At 32.3% G+C, this 23,683-nt stretch overlaps 4 protein-coding genes across 4 annotated transcripts; all 4 read left to right on the top strand.

The window, feature by feature from the left end:
- Nucleotides 1-3,192: 3,192 nt before the first annotated feature.
- On the top strand, nt 3,193-4,216 carry hoxd12a (homeobox D12a). Its single transcript, XM_063006415.1, has 2 exons — nt 3,193-3,724; nt 3,978-4,216. Exons 1-2 carry the CDS (start codon nt 3,193-3,195, stop codon nt 4,214-4,216), a joined length of 771 nt encoding a protein of 256 aa, XP_062862485.1.
- Nucleotides 4,217-7,632: 3,416 nt separating this feature from the next.
- Nucleotides 7,633-9,115, top strand: hoxd11a (homeobox D11a). The gene is made up of 2 exons (XM_063005956.1): nt 7,633-8,254; nt 8,773-9,115. The coding sequence occupies exons 1-2, from the start codon at nt 7,648-7,650 to the stop codon at nt 9,000-9,002; spliced, it is 837 nt and encodes a 278-aa protein (XP_062862026.1). The 5' UTR covers nt 7,633-7,647; the 3' UTR covers nt 9,003-9,115.
- Nucleotides 9,116-13,840: 4,725 nt separating this feature from the next.
- Nucleotides 13,841-15,525, top strand: hoxd10a (homeobox D10a). Its single transcript, XM_063005448.1, has 2 exons — nt 13,841-14,552; nt 15,251-15,525. The coding sequence occupies exons 1-2, from the start codon at nt 13,841-13,843 to the stop codon at nt 15,523-15,525; spliced, it is 987 nt and encodes a 328-aa protein (XP_062861518.1).
- Nucleotides 15,526-17,957: 2,432 nt separating this feature from the next.
- hoxd9a (homeobox D9a) lies at nt 17,958-19,194 on the top strand. The gene is made up of 2 exons (XM_063005449.1): nt 17,958-18,501; nt 18,839-19,194. Exons 1-2 carry the CDS (start codon nt 17,958-17,960, stop codon nt 19,081-19,083), a joined length of 789 nt encoding a protein of 262 aa, XP_062861519.1. The 3' UTR covers nt 19,084-19,194.
- Nucleotides 19,195-23,683: the final 4,489 nt, after the last annotated feature.

Below are 23,683 nucleotides of genomic sequence, written 5' to 3'. Positions count from 1 at the left end.
AAATGGGGATCTATTATATCGAAATGTAATGTACATAGCTCTTATAACAATATGATAAATTGTAATTTTATAGACAATTCATAATGAAAAAAATTAAACCTAAGATATACTACTGTTAATTCTATAAATAAGGGGAACATTTTAAGTGATCTATTGTATTATATGCCTAAATATTTTTAAAAAACATAATATACTTACATTTATTCATTATAAAATTAAAAAAAGTAATTCTTTGTTTTAAAGTGATTACAGTGTGCCCTTTTATTTGTTGACAGTTATAAAAACATTAAAGTCTTGTGCCAGTCATAATTGGGACAAAATAGAGCAAAAGACTGCCATGCTATTTTAAGCTATTAGTGGTAATAATCACAAAATTAGTTAGTATTTTAGACGTTATTATTTTTAATCGATAACCTTACTTTTGTGAATAAATAAGTTGAAATGTTGCATTTTATTGTTTAAAGAACTTAATGTAATATAATTTTGGTATCTCACTTTTAGTTTTGGAATTGTAAAACAGTTTTCACTTTCTTTGTAATACTGTTATGGCCTTTTGGCCTTTAATGTGTGGGACTTGGTGCTCTACATATTGTTAAAAACACATTTATCACTTTACATAACCGTGTTAAGAAATACCCTGTATTACATATTACAAAGACATTTCGCTTTCTTAATGTATGGGCTGCTCTACATTTGACTTTTTTGGACTATTTTTTAATAAAACCAATAACGTGACGTTATACAATAATTTTCTAAATATCTAAAATAACTTTTGTCTTTACCGTTGACCTTGACTCACTAATCACAGCTTCGACCTTGACTGCAATGTCTGTCTCGAATAAACATGAACTATTTTTGGTAGAATGTTGCCATCTACTGGTTTTGTAGTGAACATTTTGCTACACAATAGTGCAATAACAATGTAATTTCAACGATTTTAATAAACGTTTAGTAAAGAAAGATAATGAGTTAATAATTTTTTTCTTCAAAAAGTTATTTAAGAAAAGGATTGTAATCCAAAATGATAACTTACACCCTCAAGTTCTTGTAGTGCTAAGGCACTTCCCACTTCTCCGCTAAATGGTCAAAAGCATGCGGAAGCATCTCTTGACAGCGAGACTAAACTAAAGCAGAACATCAAGTTGGTTTTACATTGCATCGTCAACTGTCATCATAACATAAACAATATAGGCCTAATGGAACGATTTTGTGTAAAAGAAAAAGGTACTAGTCTATATTATTTGATGTCAAAGCTACAACATGATCTGTAGATTCAGTGCACTTGGACTTCATCAGCTAAACTGCGCCTGGACTTGAACTCGTGATTTTAAAATGTTGATGTCGTTGAATATTAGCACGTTAAGTAGATGCGATAGACAGGTCTGCGCGATTAATTCGGAGCGTTGGAAAGAATCTTGTTTCAATGCCTTTATGTATTTACAAGGCTTGTAAAAGCCAGGAGGTCGCCATGTCTTTCCAGGCCCGTTTACCGTTTGCCACATGATCTAACCGCGCAAAAGGATAATAGTTACTGGATATAGTTACTTAAGGTAAGATATCTGAACGTAAAATTCCCGTATAATACTCTAAGGCGTCTACCTTTCAAGAATCCTTTAGTGTCTAATAATTTTACGCTGCCTATTTTTATGTTCCCTGCCATCCTAAGTTAAGTGAAAATGCTGCCTTGTTAACTTTTTACTTTTTCTGATGATTGTTTTTGCCATTAAATTTGCTTAAATAATTTTAAAGGCTAAATGTGCTCACCAGGCAATAGTCTAGGAAATTATGTCGATTTAATGACTACAGTTTTAAACAATATACGAAATGTTTTAGAATACGAATTATTAAAATTTAGGCTTAGCATTGTTAATAGCTCAGATCTAATTTCATTTTAAATTTAGTGCAAAAATAAATACGCCATTCAGTTATTTCCACAAATGATTCCCTTTTTCCTTGTAATTACTGTGTCTTACATGAATACATTATTGTGTTTCCATTACAAAGAGTAAAGCAAATTGCAAATGGAACTTTTACCAATAAAGAAACTGTAAGACAGATAAACGAATGAACATTTTTTTATCTTTGATATTAACAAATGTTTTTGTGTAAATGTTAAATAGTAAATTATTGTTGCGAAGAATATGCCTTTAAAATAAATTATGCAGCAAAGAAGTTAATAATCTACGTAAAAACGTTTGGATTAGTCTCCAAAATGTTTAAAACATTTCCAAATAATGCAGTTGCACATCAATTTTATGGGTTTTTCACATTGCATTGAAAAGTGCAATGCAATTTCATGCAAAGAAATTGGAAGAATTATTGCTTCCGGTTATTATTATTATTTTTGTATAAATTTTTGTTGTAATATTTTAAGTAGCCTTTACCGTTGTTATGTTTATTGAGTTTGTACAGAGTCAAGGTTTTACTGACATGAAAATAATTTGCACATTTAAATGAAGCAGTATTAGTGACATTTTCAGTTTATGTTAACATTGAATGAATGTACTCAGATTACAAGAAAATCAATAAACACAATAATTACGCAATGCATGATTAAAAAAAATGCAAAACATGAAAAACAAGATTTAGACACGTATTTAGACACAGGTAAAAATACATTTTATTTAAATAATAGGTTGTAATTAAAATGTTCGCCAGTTTGATGTTTTTATGAAATAAAATTAATTCACAACAATGTTAATGCTTTAAATTAGACCATATTTGTGTGTATATACATGTTTAAAATATTTAACACGTCAAAATAGTAAATATACGTGCTTTTTATTTTTTACATAAAACGGAGAGTTTAAAATAGATTAATATATGCTTTAGTAGGCTAATGACAGACATTTGTAATAAAAGTTAAATGGAAGATTTCTGCCTGTTTGAGGAATTATCAAAACCAGTGTTTTTTTTATTTTATTTTACACCTTATTGGGTTTTTAAACAAAAAAAACCCTATTAATTATAATGCATAAAGATGGAAAAATCTAAAGTATGGTGTAATGCAGGCCTTTTTAAAGATTTTCCTAAAATAAACCGCTTTTGTGTCATGTTGTGGAGTGGAGTGGAACAAGGGCGGGTCGCACATACCACGTGACTATGCCATACCAGCAGCAACAATTATTGTGGCTTTTATTTTTAAGAGGCTACTAAAACCTATGAAAGAATCGCACGGGTTTGCTCCTTAAAATGTGTGAGCACAGTCTGCTCCGCACTGGCTATGCTAGCTCTCTGTTGAATTATCCTTCTGCGGAATCGTTGCACTTTTCCAACTTGCGGCCCAACGGTGCCCATCCATCCGGGCTCACACAGCTCTACGACAGGAGAGAGGTGTGCTCACATTCGCGGGATTGTCCAAGTTCAGGCACGATCTTGCCACAAAGCCTCGCCTTTAGTGGCTATTCGCAACCGTTCCTTAACTCAGTGGCTGTAAATGGACATTACAATGGTTCTTTGGAAAGTTGCAGCAAATACTACGTCCAGTACGCAAACCCCAATGAAGTGTTGTCGGAGAGACAAACGACCGCTTTTCTCAGTGAACATGGAATTAAAATAACCAGCAAATGTAAGTTTTCTAACTATGGCAGACAGATGCAAAATACATTGGCACAAGTTGAAGGGGATTCCAGCGACCGTGTGATAACCAGTGGCATTGAGCAGCCTGTGCACCCAGTTCAACCCTCATCGATTTTACAGAACACCGGTGCAGTTTTTTCGGATGGTACGCAAATTAATTTTGACTTGTTATGAAAGTAATTTTATTGTGAGGCACAATTTAGGTCTAAGTCAGTATTGTCCGATGATTGGTTTTCTTTGAGCAATTACATGTATTGCTGCATTTATTTAAGAATATTAGAGCATTATTTTACTTTTACAGCTGTCCCTGTTAACGTGTGCAATCGTAATATTTTATAAATGAAATGTCTGGGATTCACAATGGTAAAACTAAATTCTGTTGTCTTTCTTCCTCATAGGTTTATCTAGGAGCCCCACTCAAGTGAGATCCAGAAAAAAGAGAAAACCTTACACAAAGCCACAGCTGGCTGAACTTGAAAATGAATTTATGATAAATGAATTCATAAACCGACAGAAACGAAGGGAACTGTCGGGCAGACTGGACTTAAGTGATCAGCAAATAAAAATTTGGTTTCAGAACCGTAGGATGAAAAAGAAACGGCTGTTATTGCGAGAGCAAGCTTTGTCCATTTACTAAAGGAAAACCAAAGGTTGCTTTGACCCCAGAGGACAAGTGGCTTCTCACCTTGGCAATGATTTACAAGTGCATAAGACTGTTAAAGGCACCTGGACATTTAAGCTAAATTTGTATTATATTAATATCGCAGATATATTTGCTAATGATGTTTGCTGCATGGGCACAAGAACATAAACTTTCACTTTTTCAATGTATCAATTTTCGATTTTACTCTTTATACATATTACGTATTTATTGTATGATATATAATTTTAATATAAAGTATAAACATTACATTTAACTTTGTCTTTAACGATAAGTGACGTGTGTGTATGTGAGTGTTTTATTTAATCGGGCGTATTACAATGTAAGATATATTGTGTTAAATTATTTACCTACGACTATTGTTTTAGATATTTTGCTCTTAAAGGCCTTTATGTTTCATAATAAAAATGTTTGTTTAAAGGCTCACACTCAACTCGAATCTCCTTTATGTAAACTGAAAACTTTACAATTTTATACATCAAATAGGCCTATCTTACCTGATTTTAGCTTTACTGAGAATGATTTACTACTATGCAAATGTCCTGTTGTTGTGAATCACTGTATTACAGTCAAGTGTTGTCCTGTCTTCTGTTGTTTTAGGACCTAATATGCTTTTATTTATAATTGTTTAATAATAATAATAATTATTATTATTATGACTATTTGTGGTTCTAAACGTTTTAACACAGTATTTAAAACAAGGCGCATGGACATTTAAGAAATCTGGGTAGACATGCTGACTGGCGATTTGCTATTAAACAATAATAATAAGGAAATAATGCATATTGTATAATCTATTCTGAACACAAGTTTGCAGGCGAAAATTTTGACGGAGGTATTTAAAATAACTGCATAAAATTAGACAGTACATTGCACTTCTGTTTTTAATTAGTTTTTACACCGCGTTCATACGGACTGAATATTCATCAAATCAAGTACATTTCTGATGTATAATCAGTCTGAATAAAAGCTGTAGAAATACAAATTGAAAATAAAAGTACAAATGCATTTTCCGATTTCCAGTCTTTTATTTCTTTTTCTATGAACCCTAAAGGTTCGCTTTTTAATTTTTATCAACAAGTTTTTATTTTAATATTTTATACTCTTTTTCACATATGATGTTAAATGGTTATCGTTGTTCACTGTGTTTGTTATTTAGTACAATATTACCATTGTAATCTATAATTGATATGATTGATAAAAATCAGAACATTACAGAACTTTAATTCATTCTTACTACGCTACGTTGAAAATACATGAAGATAAAACATTTAGAAATACACGTTACACGTGTTTAGCAGGAGAAGGGTTTGTTTTAGCGCGAAAAATATACCATCTGAAAGTTAAGGTCAAGTTAGTCCGAACTCTTGCACTACTACAGCCACATTCACACATTATCTACCGCGACCCAGGCCAGGTTAAAGTCAATAAATAAATACATCTAACATGAATATCTACGTTAAACAGATCATCCTATTCATATATTGAGTTAGAAATCTTCAAAACTAATATTACTTGGCTCATTAAAAGGCTTGACCAATCTGCAATGAGTTATTCAAATTAAAAAACTCCACAACTGTTTGTTGTTGTGCTAGTTTACGGCTAACAGAGCAACCATGCATTTTTTTTGTTTTTTACTTTCACATTTTCACTTCTTTAGCAATGTGGATATGTACTATTTATTGTATTTATTATATGTGATATGTGATTTGGCTTGTTTAGAAAAAAAGTTGAACTAAGAATTACAGATAGACTAAAATAAGCTACATGATTTCGGTTTTAAAAGTGAGTCTTAAACACTACAATACAATAAATAAGAAAAAAAGTTTTTTCATTCAGTAGGCTCAGTATACCCTTTTAAGTCATAAAGTCAAAGGATAATTTTACAAATGCGAAATTAAATAATCCACAAAATAAAATGAAAATGTACGTGGATTTTTTTGTAATTATGAAAGCAAAGCGCCAGTGTCGAACTATATTCTTTTACACAACTCACTCAAGAGGCGCTAAAACCAGAGCTCATCCTTTTGTCTGAGCAATAAAATGATTTAGGTGCTGACGGTTATTAGCGACTGCCGGCTGCGCGTCGTCTCAGACCGCAGACGTTCAAAGCCAGTTGTTTTGGACTTGGCAGTGTAATTCCACTGCAGCTTCAATTTCAAGAGCCTTTAACGCATTTTACTTGTTCAGTTGTGATGTTTAACAACAACATTCGACAAATTTGATTTGGATTTGTAAATAAAAGACGTAAGTAAAATCCCTAATATTTCTGTTACAACAAATACTACAAAGAATTCGACAACATAAATTATTATTATTATTATTATTATTATTATTATTATTATTATTATTATTATTATTAGTAGTAGTAGTAGTAGTAGTAGTAGTAGTAGTAGTAGTATCTGCAGTAGTAGCAGCAATATTCGTAAACGTATTACCTTACTATAATAATAATAAGAGTAAGAATAAGAATAGTTAATATTATTATTATTATTATTATTATTAGTAGTAGTAGTAGTAGTAGTAATAATAATAGTAGTAGTAATGAAAGAAGTAGTAGAAAAAGGTTTTGAATGTTATTGTTTGTGTACATGTTTTGCAGAGGAAATATACGCAAAATTTAGACCACATGGTTTATGATTTAAGTACTGTTTGATGTCGGAATAAAATACGCAATATAACACCATAATTTAAGTCAATAACTTACATTTAATTTTCTTACAAATTTTCCTCCTATTGTTATTAAATGTTGCGTGACAATAAAATTGTATGGGTCTGGTGTTAAAGCCAATGATCTAAAATGTGAAAAGAGGTAAAAGACAGTCAACATGTGCTACTGGACACTGAATTTTTGAGTAAAGAAAAAATGACAAACTAATAAAATATGGATTAAGCCTAAGCATATAAATTCTAATCTATCTAAGAAATACTTCTTATGTATGAGTTAAAATTTTAACTTAATTTAGCTCTGACCAGTGTAAATGTATAGTGTTATTTATATTGTTATTATATACTTTCTTTTGTGTATAGTACGTATTTATATAGCAAAACCGTTTATGCTTTGCAACGTTTTAGTTATTACTTACTACTGTCGTTGTGCAGACAGGGAGACAGGGAGATAATCGCTGAAGTTTCTAAATACGCAGGCAACCAATAGCATGCTATGCGCTTTTGCATATTAGCCGTTCGAGACTGTTTTGATGACCGATATTGATATATGATAATTTCTCTGCTGGATCACATGACACAATTACCTCAAGAATCGATCAAGATGAATTGCACGTCAGCATAGGTTTCCGATTTTTTTCTCTCTCACTAGTCCTGAACACACGCCTATGGTGCAATAGATGAACAAAGTTTAACGCAGTCAAGCTGCCTGTTTGTGCTCTCTTACGCCAAACCAAGATATGACGGAGTACGATGATCACGGAAACTGTGCGTCTAATATGTATTTATCGAACTGCACATACTATGTTTCCGCGCCTGATTTCTCATCAGTATCGTCGTTTTTACCGCAGTCATCGTCGTGTCAAGTAAATTTCCCGTACTCGTCCAACATTGCTCAAGTACAACCTGTTCGAGAAGTGGCTTTCAGGGACTATGGACTGGATCACCCGAGCAAATGGCATTACCGGGGAAATTACGCTTCTTACTATTCAACGGACGAGTTAATGCACCGAGAGCTACTCCAGTCATCAAACAGGGCAGAAATGTTATTTAAAAACGAGGCAGTTTACAGTCATCACGGTAGCTCTAACTCGGCGTGCAATTTTTTTACCAACGTCGGCCGAAACGGAGTACTTCCTCAGGGTTTTGACCAGTTTTTCGAAAGTGGTGGAAAGCCCAACCCTGAGGCCTCCAGACAAAAGACTGAGTCTACTGTCCCCGGAGATGTAGCATGTAATAAAATGTCCTCAAATAGCATGGAGCAAACGAAAAAAGACGCAGCTGAAACCACAGAGGAAGAATCTTCACAATCAACATACAGACAGGAGGAAAGGAACAACGCCTCAAGTATGTAAACGCATTCAACACATTAAACGATTACTTTGTCGGTTCGATTTTATGTGGAGCTTTATAAGCATACAAATGTTTTATATACCCAATAAGAATGTTGTAAATGTTTTATGACAGAAAAGCTGCTTTAAAAACCTGTAACAATGACATGAGTGGTGAACATTTTAATTAATTACAAGATATATATGTTCATGAGCAGCTTCTTGTCATATACACAACAAATTCAGTGTTGCTGCAACCAAACGCGTCTAAGTTTCTCGATATTCTGTCTCTATAAATCATCTATCAGTTTTTTGTTGAAAAGTAAATACAAAGTGTATATTTTGTACAAAATGTATATTTGTGCACGATCAGCTATATTAATTGTTCGTTTATTATGCCTACATATACATATGTTGCTATTTGTGTTCTTCATGTAAACAAGATAAGTTTTTGCTTTAAATTATGAGCAAAATTTCTGTTTACATGCATGGCTATGTAACCCTGATATATCTTTTGGTTTGTTTTGTTTTTAGGCTCAAAATCCAGAAAGAAGAGGTGTCCATATACAAAATACCAGATCCGAGAACTTGAACGAGAATTCTTTTTTAACGTGTACATAAATAAAGAGAAGCGTCTGCAGTTGTCAAGAATGCTAAACCTTACAGACCGACAAGTGAAGATCTGGTTCCAAAACAGAAGAATGAAAGAGAAAAAGCTCAACCGAGATCGTCTACAGTACTTTACAGGAAACCCTTTATTCTAAAATGATGACTTTGACCACTTTGCCAGACCACAGCGTCATGATTATGTATGTTCTTGGGACACTGTGCATTCAACCAAACACATGCGCAAAAACCACATGGTCTAATGTATATTTTTAACTATGCAAACTTTTGGTATTAAAACAATAAAGTATCATGTCAGTTTAAGTACATTGTATGTAAAATGGATCTAAATTGATCCGTTGGCAAGAAACATAAAAAAAAAGCTTACCTCGACATACGACAATCTTTACATGAACTTTTGTGTGATTATGATTACCACTGAAATCTATACTTACATTGTATATCTATTTTTATTTATTGCAATTTACATGGTACATGTAAGGTTACGTAAGTCACAATTGCAGTAAGCATCAACTATTTTTTGATTACAATAATCAGTACGTGTTTCCCTTAGATTAGGATGGTGTATGCATTTGTTTTGGTAGCATGTGATATTAATGTAGTAAATAAACGTACATACTTTAAACTTTCTTTAAGATCTGCTTTAAATGTATTCGTTATATACAGGCGTGCATGTATGTATGTGTGTGTATGTATGTATGAATGGGAGTAGAAAGAGAAAATATACACAATTTATATTTATTCGTTAATATTGAGTTATATAACAATGGTTTGGTTGGCAGACTTCTTTAAAACTGAGAAATCTTAACGTACATGGTCTAAACGCGTAAGGATCCATGAAGGCCTAACGCTCAATGCCTTTTATACTTTTTTGTTCATTTACACCAAGGATGTTTACCAAACCTTGAACCGCGTCTAGACAGTACAATTAAGTCTAGCTGTAAAGGTCTAAATTGGGGGCAATTCGAGCCTCTGACCAGGGTAAATGCGACTTTGGCGCTGAAAGCTGCACATGGCTTTACTGTTTTTTTTAATAGGTAAGTGTATGTAAAAACATAGATATTCAGACAGAAACAAAAACTAATTTTCAAAATAAAAAAGTCGTCGAAGTACGAAAATCTTACACATTATTTCAATTCATTGCTATATAAAGACATGTTTTGCATGCATATTGACAGCATATGTCTTATTTAAATAACTGCATAAAATAGAACGTGTACAAAAATATTAAAATTGGATGTGAACTTCTCTAATGTCAAGGTCGACACCTAAACCTAACTGAATAAGCAACAGTACCTATTTTCCACGGTTGTAACTGAGAAACGCCCTCCGAAATATACCACACTGCAGCATAAACAAACATGGCTGCGCAACGCTCTGCTTCCTCCCATTGAAAACCAGCTGCATTCCTTAGCTCTCTAGCCTGAACAAGGCTATGGTTCCACAAAAAATGCACACATATAATGCAGTCAGTTCTATATAAGATTAAACGAATTTACGTAGCTTTATTGTAAAATGATTTGAGTTCTAAAATACATGGCACCAAACATTTCTGGTATTCTGACTAGGCAGGTCATGATCAATACATAATTGCCAAATCGCAATTGAGATGTTTTAATTATTTGAGATGTGTCGCATTAATAATTAATAGTAATGTTACACAATCTTACATCTTTATGCATTGTTAAATGACAATAAATTTGTAAATACAAGCAGCTGTGATCTTTCTATTTTAAAATAATATAATAAAAATTATTTTAGCCTAATACTTGTATAATCTACAACATGGTAACACTGCAACCTTTCAGTTAACTGTTTTGCTCTAAAATACGACTAATGAATATGTGTGTGTGTGTGTGTGTGTGTGTATGTATATATATATATATATATATATATATATATATATATATATATATATATATATATATATATATATATGCTATGCGTATCTTTACATGAACAGCAGCGTCTAAACATAAACTAAACAGTCTAGTTTAAATAGTATGTGTTCTTTAAACAGTTATACTGTTTTGTATTAATGTTATAATGATATTATAAACCCATGTGCAAATAATAAAAATTAGTGCATATATATATATATATATATATATAATATATAATACTCTATTAATGTTAAAATGTTATTATACCACGTGTAATTCAGGACAAATTATACATACATATATATATATATATATAATATCAGTTTATAATGATATAGTTTATAACATCATTATAACATTAATTTAGATTTAGACGTGGTAAATATCTATAATCTAATATATCAAATGTCTTATTGAAAGACTTTTTAGACGCTATTAAACAGTTTAACTGTTTAAAGTACACATACTTTTCAACTAGGCTGTTTAGTTTATGTTTAGACTGCTGCTGTTTGAGCTACTGTTAATGTTTAGGTAAAGTTACCCATATTTTCTGTAAAATGAGGTTAAAACTAAAATTTGCTTGGTATGATGTCATACACTCTGCGGCCACACGAGGGCACAGTTACAACATGTTTGAAACTGCTGCAGTGTAATTCAAGTGTGTAGTCACCCCAACAACAATGACTGTGATCTTGAAGGTATCTTCTTTTCAACATCTGAGTTATCGTGCAAACATAGTAGTCTGGTTAAAATGTTTTTTTCCAGGATCCTTAAGAATGAATACACGTTTTGTTTAATAATATTTAAATATTAAAAATATTTTATATATTTTAGATAAAATGCTGTTTTTTGTTGTTGTTCTTTTTCACTAATCTTTTCGTCTTCTTGTCGTCAGTGCAACATAACGATTTTTAAAATACACAGTTTTCCATGTAGAATGTAAAAGATTTATATTACTATAGTACTGTAAATTGTTTCGTTTTTATTTATTCTAAAAAATGTATAAACAGCATATCACTGTGGCAGTATGTAAATAGACCACAGTCCATAGTCAAATGCTTTAAATAAAAGCAAACTATAAATGAAATACTGAGTCAATAATATTTAAAATAGGCTAATTATATTTAAATATAGAATCGTTAGCCATTCTGATTTTAGGTTCCGAAGAGATAAACAAATAGCATATTTTCATCGTAACGAGAAAGTCATTTTAGTATCCATAACATTAATGTAGTTGACGCTACACATACCACACATTTCAGTGAAGCTGTTATTGTATATTATGATTTGAGTTGTCACAGATTAACTATTACTGCTAACAAGCATTGCTTTTATTTTCATTTTCCGGTCAGTGGTTTCTTATGGTTTATTTGACTTAAATACATAGACCATCATATGCGTTTAACAAGCCTTAAAATAATACATTATATGGCTACAGTATTTATTAAGCACGTATTTATTAAGCACGAAAAACGCACAAATACGCAAATGTAATTAGAATATAGAATAGAATGTATTTAGTAAATATAATTTTGATGCCTTTTAATTTAGAAAATAAGTGAATAAAATTGATGTGTAAACCAGAATGTTTGTATTCGTAGGAGAAAAAAGAAAACACATATTTCATTTATATAAAATAAATTAAAACATAAAGGCAATACAAAATGTGAGAAACGTTTGCGTATTTGATTTCTTTCGACTTGTCAAAGGTTCGATCGTCAGCTGCGCTTGAAAGAAAATATTATTAATAACTTTATGTTGGTAACAACAATTTGGTAGGAGATGCAAAATATAAAACAGATTACTGTAAACAAAAAACATATAGAAATGTTTGAACTTTATGGGATTAGTCAAGTATTTTTCAAGTATAAAATACTAGCATATAGAATATAATATTTCAAGAATTTTATTTATTAGTATTAACTAATCTATCTATAAATGTATATATATATATATATATATATATATATATATATATATATATATATATATATATATATATATATTTATATCACATCACACACAAACATACATACACACAATATAGTATTATAAGTATTTTGGTTTTTAATAAAATACTTTTCATTTAAATTATTTTGTTTAAATTATTTTTGTTTACTGATTAAGCTACACATGCATTACATCAAGACAACAAAAAAAGACTACTAATGCTTTGTTTTAGTTTCTAAAGACAAACTACAAGATACAAATACTACGTACTAACCATGATTATTTATTTACATCATGAACTGAATTATGTTCACATTGATTTCATTATGCTACATGTAACACTTAGAGATTTATTAATTATTTTAATCATATTTTTACTTACACACTATGAAGTCAGAATTTAAAACACAAACATAAACCTTAAATGATTTATTTTGCTGCTGTTACTATTATGATTTTTCCAACTACTACATAGTAGTAATTAAATTAAGTCTTACACACTCTGGCATTTAATTAAAATAATAATTAAAAAAACAACTTCCAGAGAAAAAACTGCAGCAAACGGAACAAAATTTTAGGTGCAAAAAGTGTAGGTGTCTGTTATATATGATCAAATAGGAATTAGCCGGCTTTCATATACATGATTAAATACGTCAAAATATTAGTAAATATTATTGCATTATCACAAATTACATTTTTACAATTCAGTGTTGGAAAACACGAGTAATTATTAAATAACAATGTTCGTTGTATTTTCCTTGTCATATAAAGTATACTGCAAATAGTATTTGATTAAATGCCTTCTGAAAATAAAGGCAATTCTGCTTTCCAAGTTTAGCTTTTGTTATTAATTGTACATGTAAAACAAACATTTGTGTTTAAAATCCTTCGTCTTTTGTCCGTCTTGAAACCAATTTCAAGTCTGCGTTCTAGGTGTCGCTGTTAAACACGCATGTAGCTTCAAATCAAGTGTCCGCTTGCACACGTGACAGGGAAGAGCCTGCGTCTCAAGTCCATTTTCAAATTTCATTGGTGAGATTGTCATGTGGTTGCAGAGAGACCCTCCGGGTTACGCGGGGATTGTTTTGCTAGATATGTCAGCTTACAAAGGACACCTCTGTCTTCTTTAAAACCGCTCCAAAATGTCCTACCCCAGCAGCTCTCCAACCGCTAACACCTTTTTGGTAGATTCCTTGATTGGGGCGTGCAGAACAGATAATTTCTATTCCAGCAGCGCTATGTATATGCCATCCAGTGCAGAATTGGGAAGTTATGGAATGCAAACCTGTGGACTCCTGCCGTCTCTTGCCAAACGGGGGGAAGTAAACCACCAAAATGTTGGCATGAACGTGCACTCGTACATACCTCAGCTTGATAACTGGGCAGACCCGACTAGATCCTGCCGAATAGAGCAGGCGTCTAACCAGATGCCCTCTTGCACATTTTCCCAGAACATAAAAGAAGAAAGCAACTGCTGCATGTACTCCGACAAGAGAGCAAAGGTCAGCTCGTCCGAGATGCCCGCGTACTCGAATCTAATGTCAGAGCCGTGTACAGTGGACGGTCCGGAGATTCCGGTCCCGGGTTATTTCAGACTGAGTCAAACGTACACGACGGCAAAAAACCAGGACTATAGCCATGAGACGAACACGCCAAATACACTGATGCAGCTGAACCGACTGACTCCAAAACCGCACTCCGCTTCCATTGCCGAAGCGGAAAAGAAGATTTCGGAGACCGAGGAAGAGACGCGCAGCCCAAGTCCGGAGAACACGGCGAGTTCTCAGGAGGAGAAGAGTAGCACTGCCGAAGCGTCTGTCTCCAGCCCGGAATTGCCACACAAGGAAACGAAAGGTGGGCACAATAAAAGGATTTAATCGCGTCGTGCTGTAATACGAACGCTCCACCATCATAAAACCCAATATAAAACACAAACAACCCCGAAAGTCGTAATGTTTAATGAGAGGCTTGCTCGGGTTGCAGTAAAAGACTTTACAGGAAACGGCGCCGCGCGTTGACATTAAATAGCTTTCCTTTTGTTGCCGGTTCCTGAAAAGACTTTTATTTCCTTGGATAATGTAGCTGTAATATTATATTTGCAACACATCTACATACGATGTATTTTTAATCGGAAAAATTCGTACAAATTAAATAATTAAATACAAATACATTTTCCCCAGAAATTCTAATAAGATAAAATATTGTATTAATAATGTAATTATGCAACTAGTCTAAATGATTAGCCTCTTTTAAAGCCTAAACATGAACGAGACAATAACAATGATAGTGTAAATTGTTCTACAGCACTTGAACTTTAGAACATAAAGTACTAACGTGTTAACGTGTTGTGTAAACAAATTAAAATATGATCATTCTTATAAACAACTTTCGTATTCAATTCAATATTCTATAATAATTTTATTTAATCTTTAAATGGGTATTTTATTTGTTTATTTATTACTTTCAGGCAATAGCTTAATCAATAGCTTAATAACGAAGAAAACAGCAGAAAGCCCATGCTAATTAATGTAATTTTTATGTTTGTTTTACAGATTGCAAAACGGATACACCTACAAGCAACTGGTTAACTGCGAAGAGTGGCAGGAAAAAGAGATGCCCATATACAAAGTATCAAACATTGGAATTAGAAAAGGAATTTTTATTCAACATGTACCTGACTCGAGAGCGCCGTCTAGAGATCAGTAAAAGCGTAAACCTCACCGACAGACAAGTGAAGATTTGGTTCCAAAACCGCAGGATGAAGCTAAAGAAGATGAGCAGAGAAAACCGAATCCGGGAACTTAACTCAAATCTTACCTTTTCGTGAACATTTCGTGAAGTTTATGCTCCAGATCGACCTCCTTTCTCTGTCTTTACATGACATGCTTTAACATGATGCTATCGGACATTGAACAATTGTAGTTTTTTCGCGCTAAGATACTGTGATCGTAAAATCCACCAGAATATTATTTTACTGTACGTACCAGTAATTAAGTATTATTATGGCTTGTTTATATCATTTATGTTTCACGGGTTATGGAGTGGTCTAAATGTGACAAAAACACAAATCATTGTGTGCTTATTTTCATTGGGGACAGTATAATATACGAGACAAAACTGAAATTCGTGGAAAACTGTTTCTTTGGACCTGAAAGCACATTTACGGTTTTTAAGCAAAGAGTATGCTATCCATTCATCTTCAAATAAACTTGTAGATTTATGTGAATTCTTACCATGTGAATGGTTCTGTATAGTAAACGTGATATCTAAATTTAAAATATTTATCCACAGTGCATGTTTGTGGCATGTATCCGGTAATAAATAGTTTGTCAAAGTAGCTATTTATGTGTAAACACTGTTCCCCTAACCACTCCATTATCAAAAGCCATAAAATGTAAATATGGCACGAACTCTGTTAATGGTATGGTCTTGTCTTTCTTGCCTTTGTAAAATCGTTTTGTTGATCTGTTATTGCGATATTGTCATAACTCCACTTCAAACGTGTGTATTAAAGGTTGAGTCTATGGCAATATATTGGGCTATGGCATCAGTAATTGCTGTAAATCAATACAGTTTTATTTAAATAACCGTTAATAAAATGTTATTTATATAAAAAATATTTTATTAATTTTAACTATAATGGGTCAAATCAAATATTGACAATAGATGTTAGGCCAGTAATAGAAGGTCTGTTTTCTTTTAAGCAGAAATTCAAACTTTTGCTTTTTATGCTTAAATTGGTCGTAATTTGAATGATAATGATTTCGCAAAGTATCTTTTTTTTGTCTGTTTTTTTTTTAGAATTTACGATGTTTAATTTAGGTTATAATGTGTTTTAAAAACAACATATGCATTCTAATACAAAACAGTGATTTATTCGTGAATAAACAAAAAAACATCTTAATTTTTTTTTATTGTACAAAATACAAAAGATTTTTATACGATACTTTAGCGAAGTACTTCTCTCTTGCTTTCTAACACACGAATATACACTGTTTACATGAACAAGAGTTCAATTTACATTCACAAGAAAACAAATACACACTATAGTTTAAAATACAATTTAATAACTGATTTTTTATGTATTCTATGTATTTTTAATTGTAATTGAACAGAAAATGTATATAGTCCCGTTTCAATATATCGCAGAAAGTATTACAATGATAAGCGCATTATTTGCAAATAAGGATAAGAAATTGATGTCAAATGCATTCTAACAATAAATTTACTTGTGTATATTTAATATGTAAAGCATTACCAAATATATAAAATGCTTTATAGTGATAATGTGTAAATAAATTAGTTGTTAGATAGCAAAAAAAACTACTTTTGACAGGCAAGTAATATATTATTATAGTAGTATTGTAGTATTATAGTATTATATTATTATATCTGCCTTAATATTATATTATAATAATTAATTATATTAACTTGCAAGAATTTAAATGGTGAAATAAGCCGAGGATAGACGATGTGTCGTTACATTATTATTTTTAAAGCAGCCATAGATACATATTTTACTTTATACCGTCAACAGTCTGTTCTATAAATGATATCTTAATACACAGTCAGATGCTTCTCATAAAGATTTTATTGATAGGCATAATCACATACTTTATTTAAAATAAATACGATCAATAAACAGTTTATGAACGAAACAAGGCAAAATAAAAAACCATGCAAATAAGGTAAAATAATTGTTTGGATCTACGAAGAAATGTGGTTCGTAACTTTATGGCATGCTATTGCGTTTATTTTACAAGGGCTTAAAACTCACTACTCTATTAATTCACAAGGTTGGAACATAGAGCATATCAAGACGAGAGCCTGTAAGATTTTACTCTTAAAATTTTAAATGCAGGCACCAATACTGAGAAAAGAGGCAATCTTTGAAAATGTTTGGGTGTATCAATTAATTGGGTTATATAAAAATATTAATATTAATTTGGGTATATAAAAATAGTCCGTTCCCCTCCCCCTTTTTATTCTTTCAGCGAATTACAAACACGCAGATATTCTTAAAAATGCTACCAAGATATCCGTTCTCACTAAAATATTCCTCTTTACGTTTAATCTTGTCCAAATACAAAATTAGCCATACCGTTATCAGCGGATTGATTTAGTCTCTGTATTGGTAAATATGATCACGTGATTCATGTATCCAATCACTGAAGTTTGAGCCAGCAAAAATACTATGATTGTGGAGGCAACGTTTCCGTAACAGTGTAACCTTTTATATGACTACGAGGGGATCCGAAAATGACGAGCAGTTCAGCTTTAAGCAACTATTATGTGGACTCTATAATGGGGCACGAGCCGGAGGACGTGTACGCAGCGCGTTGTGTTCAGAGCTCCAATTCGGCGACCATAAGGCCGTCAGGTGTAGAGGAAAATACGGATTTTAATGCGTGTAGCTTCGCTCCCAAGACAACCATGTTCCCCACATCCTGGTCATCTGTTCATCAGCCGTCCACGGTGTCCGGAATTTATCATCCGTACATTCACCAGTCTCATACTTCATGTGCAGACAACAGATACGTGCGCTCTTGGGTTGATCCGATCTCAAACCACTTCTCTTTTTCTGGCTTCCATTCGAGCAGTCGCCAGTACGGGACAAAGACGGAAAATTTGCCGCCGAAAAGAACTGAAGGTTCGGAGTGTGGCCCAGATTCCTCAGCGACCCCTGACTACAGCTGCAGTGCGTTGGTAGAGTGCGCACAAAAAACTACCAAAGAAACGACTGGCAACGATTTTTCGAACCAAAGCGAACCAAAAGACGAAAAACATCCACAACTTGACTCAAGTAAGTGAAAGAAATTGTTTCTCGATTTACAACCGTCAGGACTGTACGAGCAGGGTGTGTAAAGCTGAAGGTTTTACTAACCAATAAAAGTGTCTGAACTGCTACCGCAGGCCCTAGGAAATGTATGATGTTGTAAACCAGGCATTTGTAACAATCGTAATATTAACTGCATTAATGCTATTAATAATATTTACATACGTGTTTACATATAAACAAAACACAGGAGAAAAAAATGCAATCACTTAATTTAAAATCACCACCTCCCCGTTCGTGTAAGTTGTACAGCTGTTTATTACTTTTGTAACCTAAATTTATTGGGTTATTACTTTTTTTACAGGCAACCCAGCTGCAAACTGGATTCATGCACGTTCAACGAGAAAGAAGCGATGTCCGTACACAAAATACCAGACACTGGAACTGGAGAAGGAATTTCTTTATAACATGTATCTAACGAGAGATCGTCGTTACGAAGTTGCACGAATTCTTAATTTGACAGAGAGGCAAGTGAAGATTTGGTTTCAAAATAGAAGAATGAAAATGAAAAAGATGAACAGAGAAAGGGGTAGCCAAGAGCTTCAATAAATAACTGCGGACAGTATCGCTTCGTGTCCTCTCTGTATATGGGGAATATGTAACATTTACATACAGGTTGTTTAGGGCCTCATTGGATATTTTTTTTCAAAACCCCATGGAGAAGACATTACATTACATTTGCGTTCTCTTGAACTGGGAGATCTTGGACTGGAAAGTTGTAGAATAATTCATATGTGTTAGTTCGTATTACAAATGTTTGAACAAATATGTAAACCCGCCAATTATGCTCCTGCATTTTGCTGGTGTTTTTTTTAATGCACTTAATTTATCTAAATAGTGCACAAGGCCGATCTACTTATAGGTCTATATTAATTTTATAGACGTAAGACAAGTTACACGCTTCATTTAGGCTTTAAAATATTGTTAAAAATAAAGCTTAACTTTAGGATATCATTGTTCGTAGTATCTAATTTGTGTCTGTCCCCAATGTCATTAAAAGAAGAGATCACAACTGCATTCAACGATGGCCATACACATAACGTGTAGACGAAGGATTGTTGTCTTTTATTTTTATGTTTTCCGCAATACTTGTCCTTCCTGTTGGCAAAGTAATGCACGTCTATGCATGGTCTACACTGAATAAAACATGCATTTTTACAATATATACTGTATCTGCAATAATAAACACTGTTAAGACAAAATGTGTAGTGTTTAAAAACATTTCTATAAAACAGTTACAATGTTAAAATACATATTTTATAAGTCACTGAGAAATGCTGCTATATAGAACCCCAATATATTTTATCTTACTTTAGAATTGTGTAAGAGCAGGAAACATGGTCCAATAAAGCCATAGAGAAGACCAGACGTCTGGTCTAAATGAGTTTATGGTCGAAGACAGTAATTGCACTTTGCTTTGAAAACGTTCTATTTGGGTGTTTGAGTCTGTTGCTGACAAACAAAAATGCAGACACTTTCTTACGGGGTGCCTGGTCTATAAATTGCCTGTCGGTGAGACTGAAAAGAAATCGACCCCCGACACACAGAAAGTCAGGTTTATTCGCCAAATGCATTTCCACTCGACACTTAACTTTGACTGTCGCTTAAAATCTAATTGTCACTTATTAGATGTACGTAGTACTATCGGTAAACGATTTGTTTTACTTGATCAATGGAGTTTTTAAAAATGTAAATAAAAAAGTCATTTTCTCAGTAGGGCAAATTTTAATAAAAAAAATTCTTGTCACTAATCATCAATGTTTCAGGGAAATTAGTTTTAATAAATGTTTTAACTAAGTTTGTTTCAAAAATAAATGTAAGGCTTAATTTTATTAACATGTAAAAGGTTTTAATAAAATGTTACCGCTAGAGGGCAATATGGTTCTTTGGAATTAGGCTACTGCGTTTAGTGGCTGTTTCAAGTAAATGCGTAAGTCGTTCACTCACGCTTAAAAATGTTCAAATACAAACGAATTGTTTAATAATTACACCACAGAAATCCAGAAAATGGTGATGTGCAACTAAACTAAAAAATATTTTCGAGATGGTGGTGAAAAATAAAACTAGTGTCTATAAATATACAACTTTACACATATTTAAATATGAAGCAATTAACAGACAAAACTGCCAAAAGTACCAATGGGTACTGCAAATAAATTATATTTGTTTGTATGTATTTGTATTATAAAACCAAACAAAGGCTTGTAAACAAACACAATATACAATAGGACGAAAGCATTCTTTTAAGACAAATTTATTTTAAAACAAATAATATGTTTTAGATACTGTAATATGGACACAGTGTATAAAACATTCTTTTTTAGTGTGTGATTGATTAAATAACGTTCAATAACACCTGCATTTAATTACATTTGTTCAGCGTATTTTAGCATTTAAATTGTTTTGTCCCAACCACCATACAGAATCGACCGCGTATTTTTTAGTGTATTCACGTCCGAATATTACGCAATGTGATTTTTAAAAAAGCTTCATAGGTAGAAGCTGCAAATTATTAGCCAAGCGCTTGTAGAATTACGTGGAATTGTGTATGTGGAATTACATTTCAGGAAGACTGTAAGACAGAAGCTCTTTACGACACCGCAACAGGCTGGCCTACTACTATAGTCCAACTTCAAATTGTACCTCGGTTAATATCGGCGCCTAAATCAGAATTTCCCTTCTTCTACAACGTCCACTTGCACGAGCTCTCAAGGTTGCCGATGATTATATCTGCTTATTATTTGCAGATACCAAGCATGCCTCTAAGAAAGACTCCACCTAGAAATACGGTTAGATGTCATGTAATTTATTTATTTACTGTAGTAGTAGAAATTGTCTTGTATATATATATATATATATATATATATATATATATATATATATATATATATATATATATATATATATATATATATATATATATATATATACTTTCATTTTGTTATATTAAATTGTGCATTTTTCGCAGCAGTAAGACAACCTTTGACATATACGCAGAACAGAGAGAATTTGCAGCAGCCCCTGCATTCCTTTTTGTTAGAAGACAATTTACGGCTTGGCAATAAAGCATTTTATGGGCCTGCATTGCCTGTCATTGGATGCCACTGGTCATGTGCATAAGGCAAGCGTCTTCATGGCCCCTTTTCCTGATTTCACGAGCGATTTTTTTACCGCATTCTGCAGCTAAAGCCTTGAAACCCAAACACATTTTCTGTGCTCGCATTAGTTTTTCATACAATTATAAGATTATGAAGTGAGATAAACGCGCTTCTCGCAAAGCCTTTTTTCTTTTCTTTTCGACGACAGAGCGCCCATACTGTATGGTTTCAAAACATAAAAGTGTTTCGTATTGACAATTGACTCAACGATATGGATTATCCGGATTTGTTGGGTAAGTTGTATTTTTATTAAGTTTTTCATGTATAGCCAGCACCACCAACGATTTGTCAAGTTTTTTTTGTTTAAACTGACACTAATAGCTCACTTACAGGCTAATATCAACTAGTTTAGTGTATTAAAAGCTTTTTCGGGTTTTTGATTTTTTAAATTATGTTTTTCAAAATAAACATAAAAAAACATTTTCTTAACATGACATTAAAAGAACAAGAAGGCTGAACGTTTAACTCCAACTGAAATTTCCATACAGCTTCACAGGTACTACAAACTACGGCTGATTACCATTTTTATTTTTTAGTGTTATTTTGAGGGCTTTGAAAGTTGTACTGTACAATTAATACAACACTCTCAAACGTGTAAAATGTCATAAGATATTTTCTGCTACAATAATAATAATAATAATAATAATAATAATAATATATAATAATAAAATATATAATAATAGAATAACAATTATTATTATTATTAATATTTTATTATTATTGTTATTATTATTATTATTATAACAACAACAATAATATATTGTTATATATCATTTTATTATTATTATTATGATTATAATTTTTATTATTATTATTATTTGTGTTATAATAATAATTATTATTATTATTAGTAGTAGTAGCACTAGTAGTATTGCTGGTGTTGTTGGTGTTATTGATATTAATAAAAATAATATAGTATTATTATTTAAAATAATAACAAAAATCATTATATCATAATAATTTGATATCATTATCATCACCATTATCCTCAATGACAATGTATTGTTTTGGTTGTATTATTGTTGTAATAGCAGAGTTCGACAAAAAAAAGCGTACTTAATGATAAATTAATGTAAAAAAAAAAATCCCAACTCTGAAAACATTTTCCAATTATTGCAAACGAAAATTCAATAATCTACAATACTGTAAACAACAGGAACATTTGTCAGGTAATACCTTCTTCTACAATATTAAATAAGAAACGTTTCGTTCTAAGTATAAAATACATGAAGGGGAAAAAACTGCAGAAGTTGTGTTTATAGTGCATTTCATTCCAAGCTGTAAGAATGGTGCAGTCTTGTGGGCAGTTGGGGGTTGCGGAACAAAGACAGTATTTCACCAATAGCTGACAGACAGCTGCACAACTATTTACAGCCTTACTGCAATGCGGCAAGAGAAGGAGAGAAATGTGCAGAATCGAGAGCATAATAACTATAGCGCACAGTCGCTAGCAAACAGTTCGTTCTATTTCTTACAAATTTACAAAAGAGACGCTAATGTATCAAGAACAGCCAAGCATAAATTCAATTATTTCGTGATTTTAACGCTTCAAGCAGGTTTTGTTTAGACTGTGAGAAATCTGGTTACTTTAACAATATGCAACATACCCAGTTCTTTAAGATAATCCTAAATAAAATCGTGGTTGAAGGTAAAAAAAAAAAAACGTATGTCAGTGTTACGCATAATAAATATAGCTATAAAAAAAGATAGCTGAGGATGACGAATTTGGCTATGTGCTGATCACATTGTGAGACACGTGGTTTATTAATGGCTTTAATATTTTAACGCAAATCAAATGAACACACCACAAAAACAAAACAACAAATAAAACAAAATGTTAGAGAATCAAAATCGAAAAAAGAACATTAAAGGGTTTTTGTATTGCAACGGTGCATGTTGAACGCCTAAAGTATATATTTCCATGATATGAAGAATAATGACAGCCGAATTGCTATTGCTACAGTGTAACAAGTTTTGTTAACTGTAAACAT

Source organism: Trichomycterus rosablanca, chromosome 12 (assembly GCF_030014385.1).
Source record: "Trichomycterus rosablanca isolate fTriRos1 chromosome 12, fTriRos1.hap1, whole genome shotgun sequence".
In the NCBI taxonomy this organism is placed as follows: Eukaryota; Metazoa; Chordata; class Actinopteri; order Siluriformes; family Trichomycteridae; genus Trichomycterus; species Trichomycterus rosablanca.
This window is presented reverse-complemented; position numbering and strand designations above follow the sequence as displayed.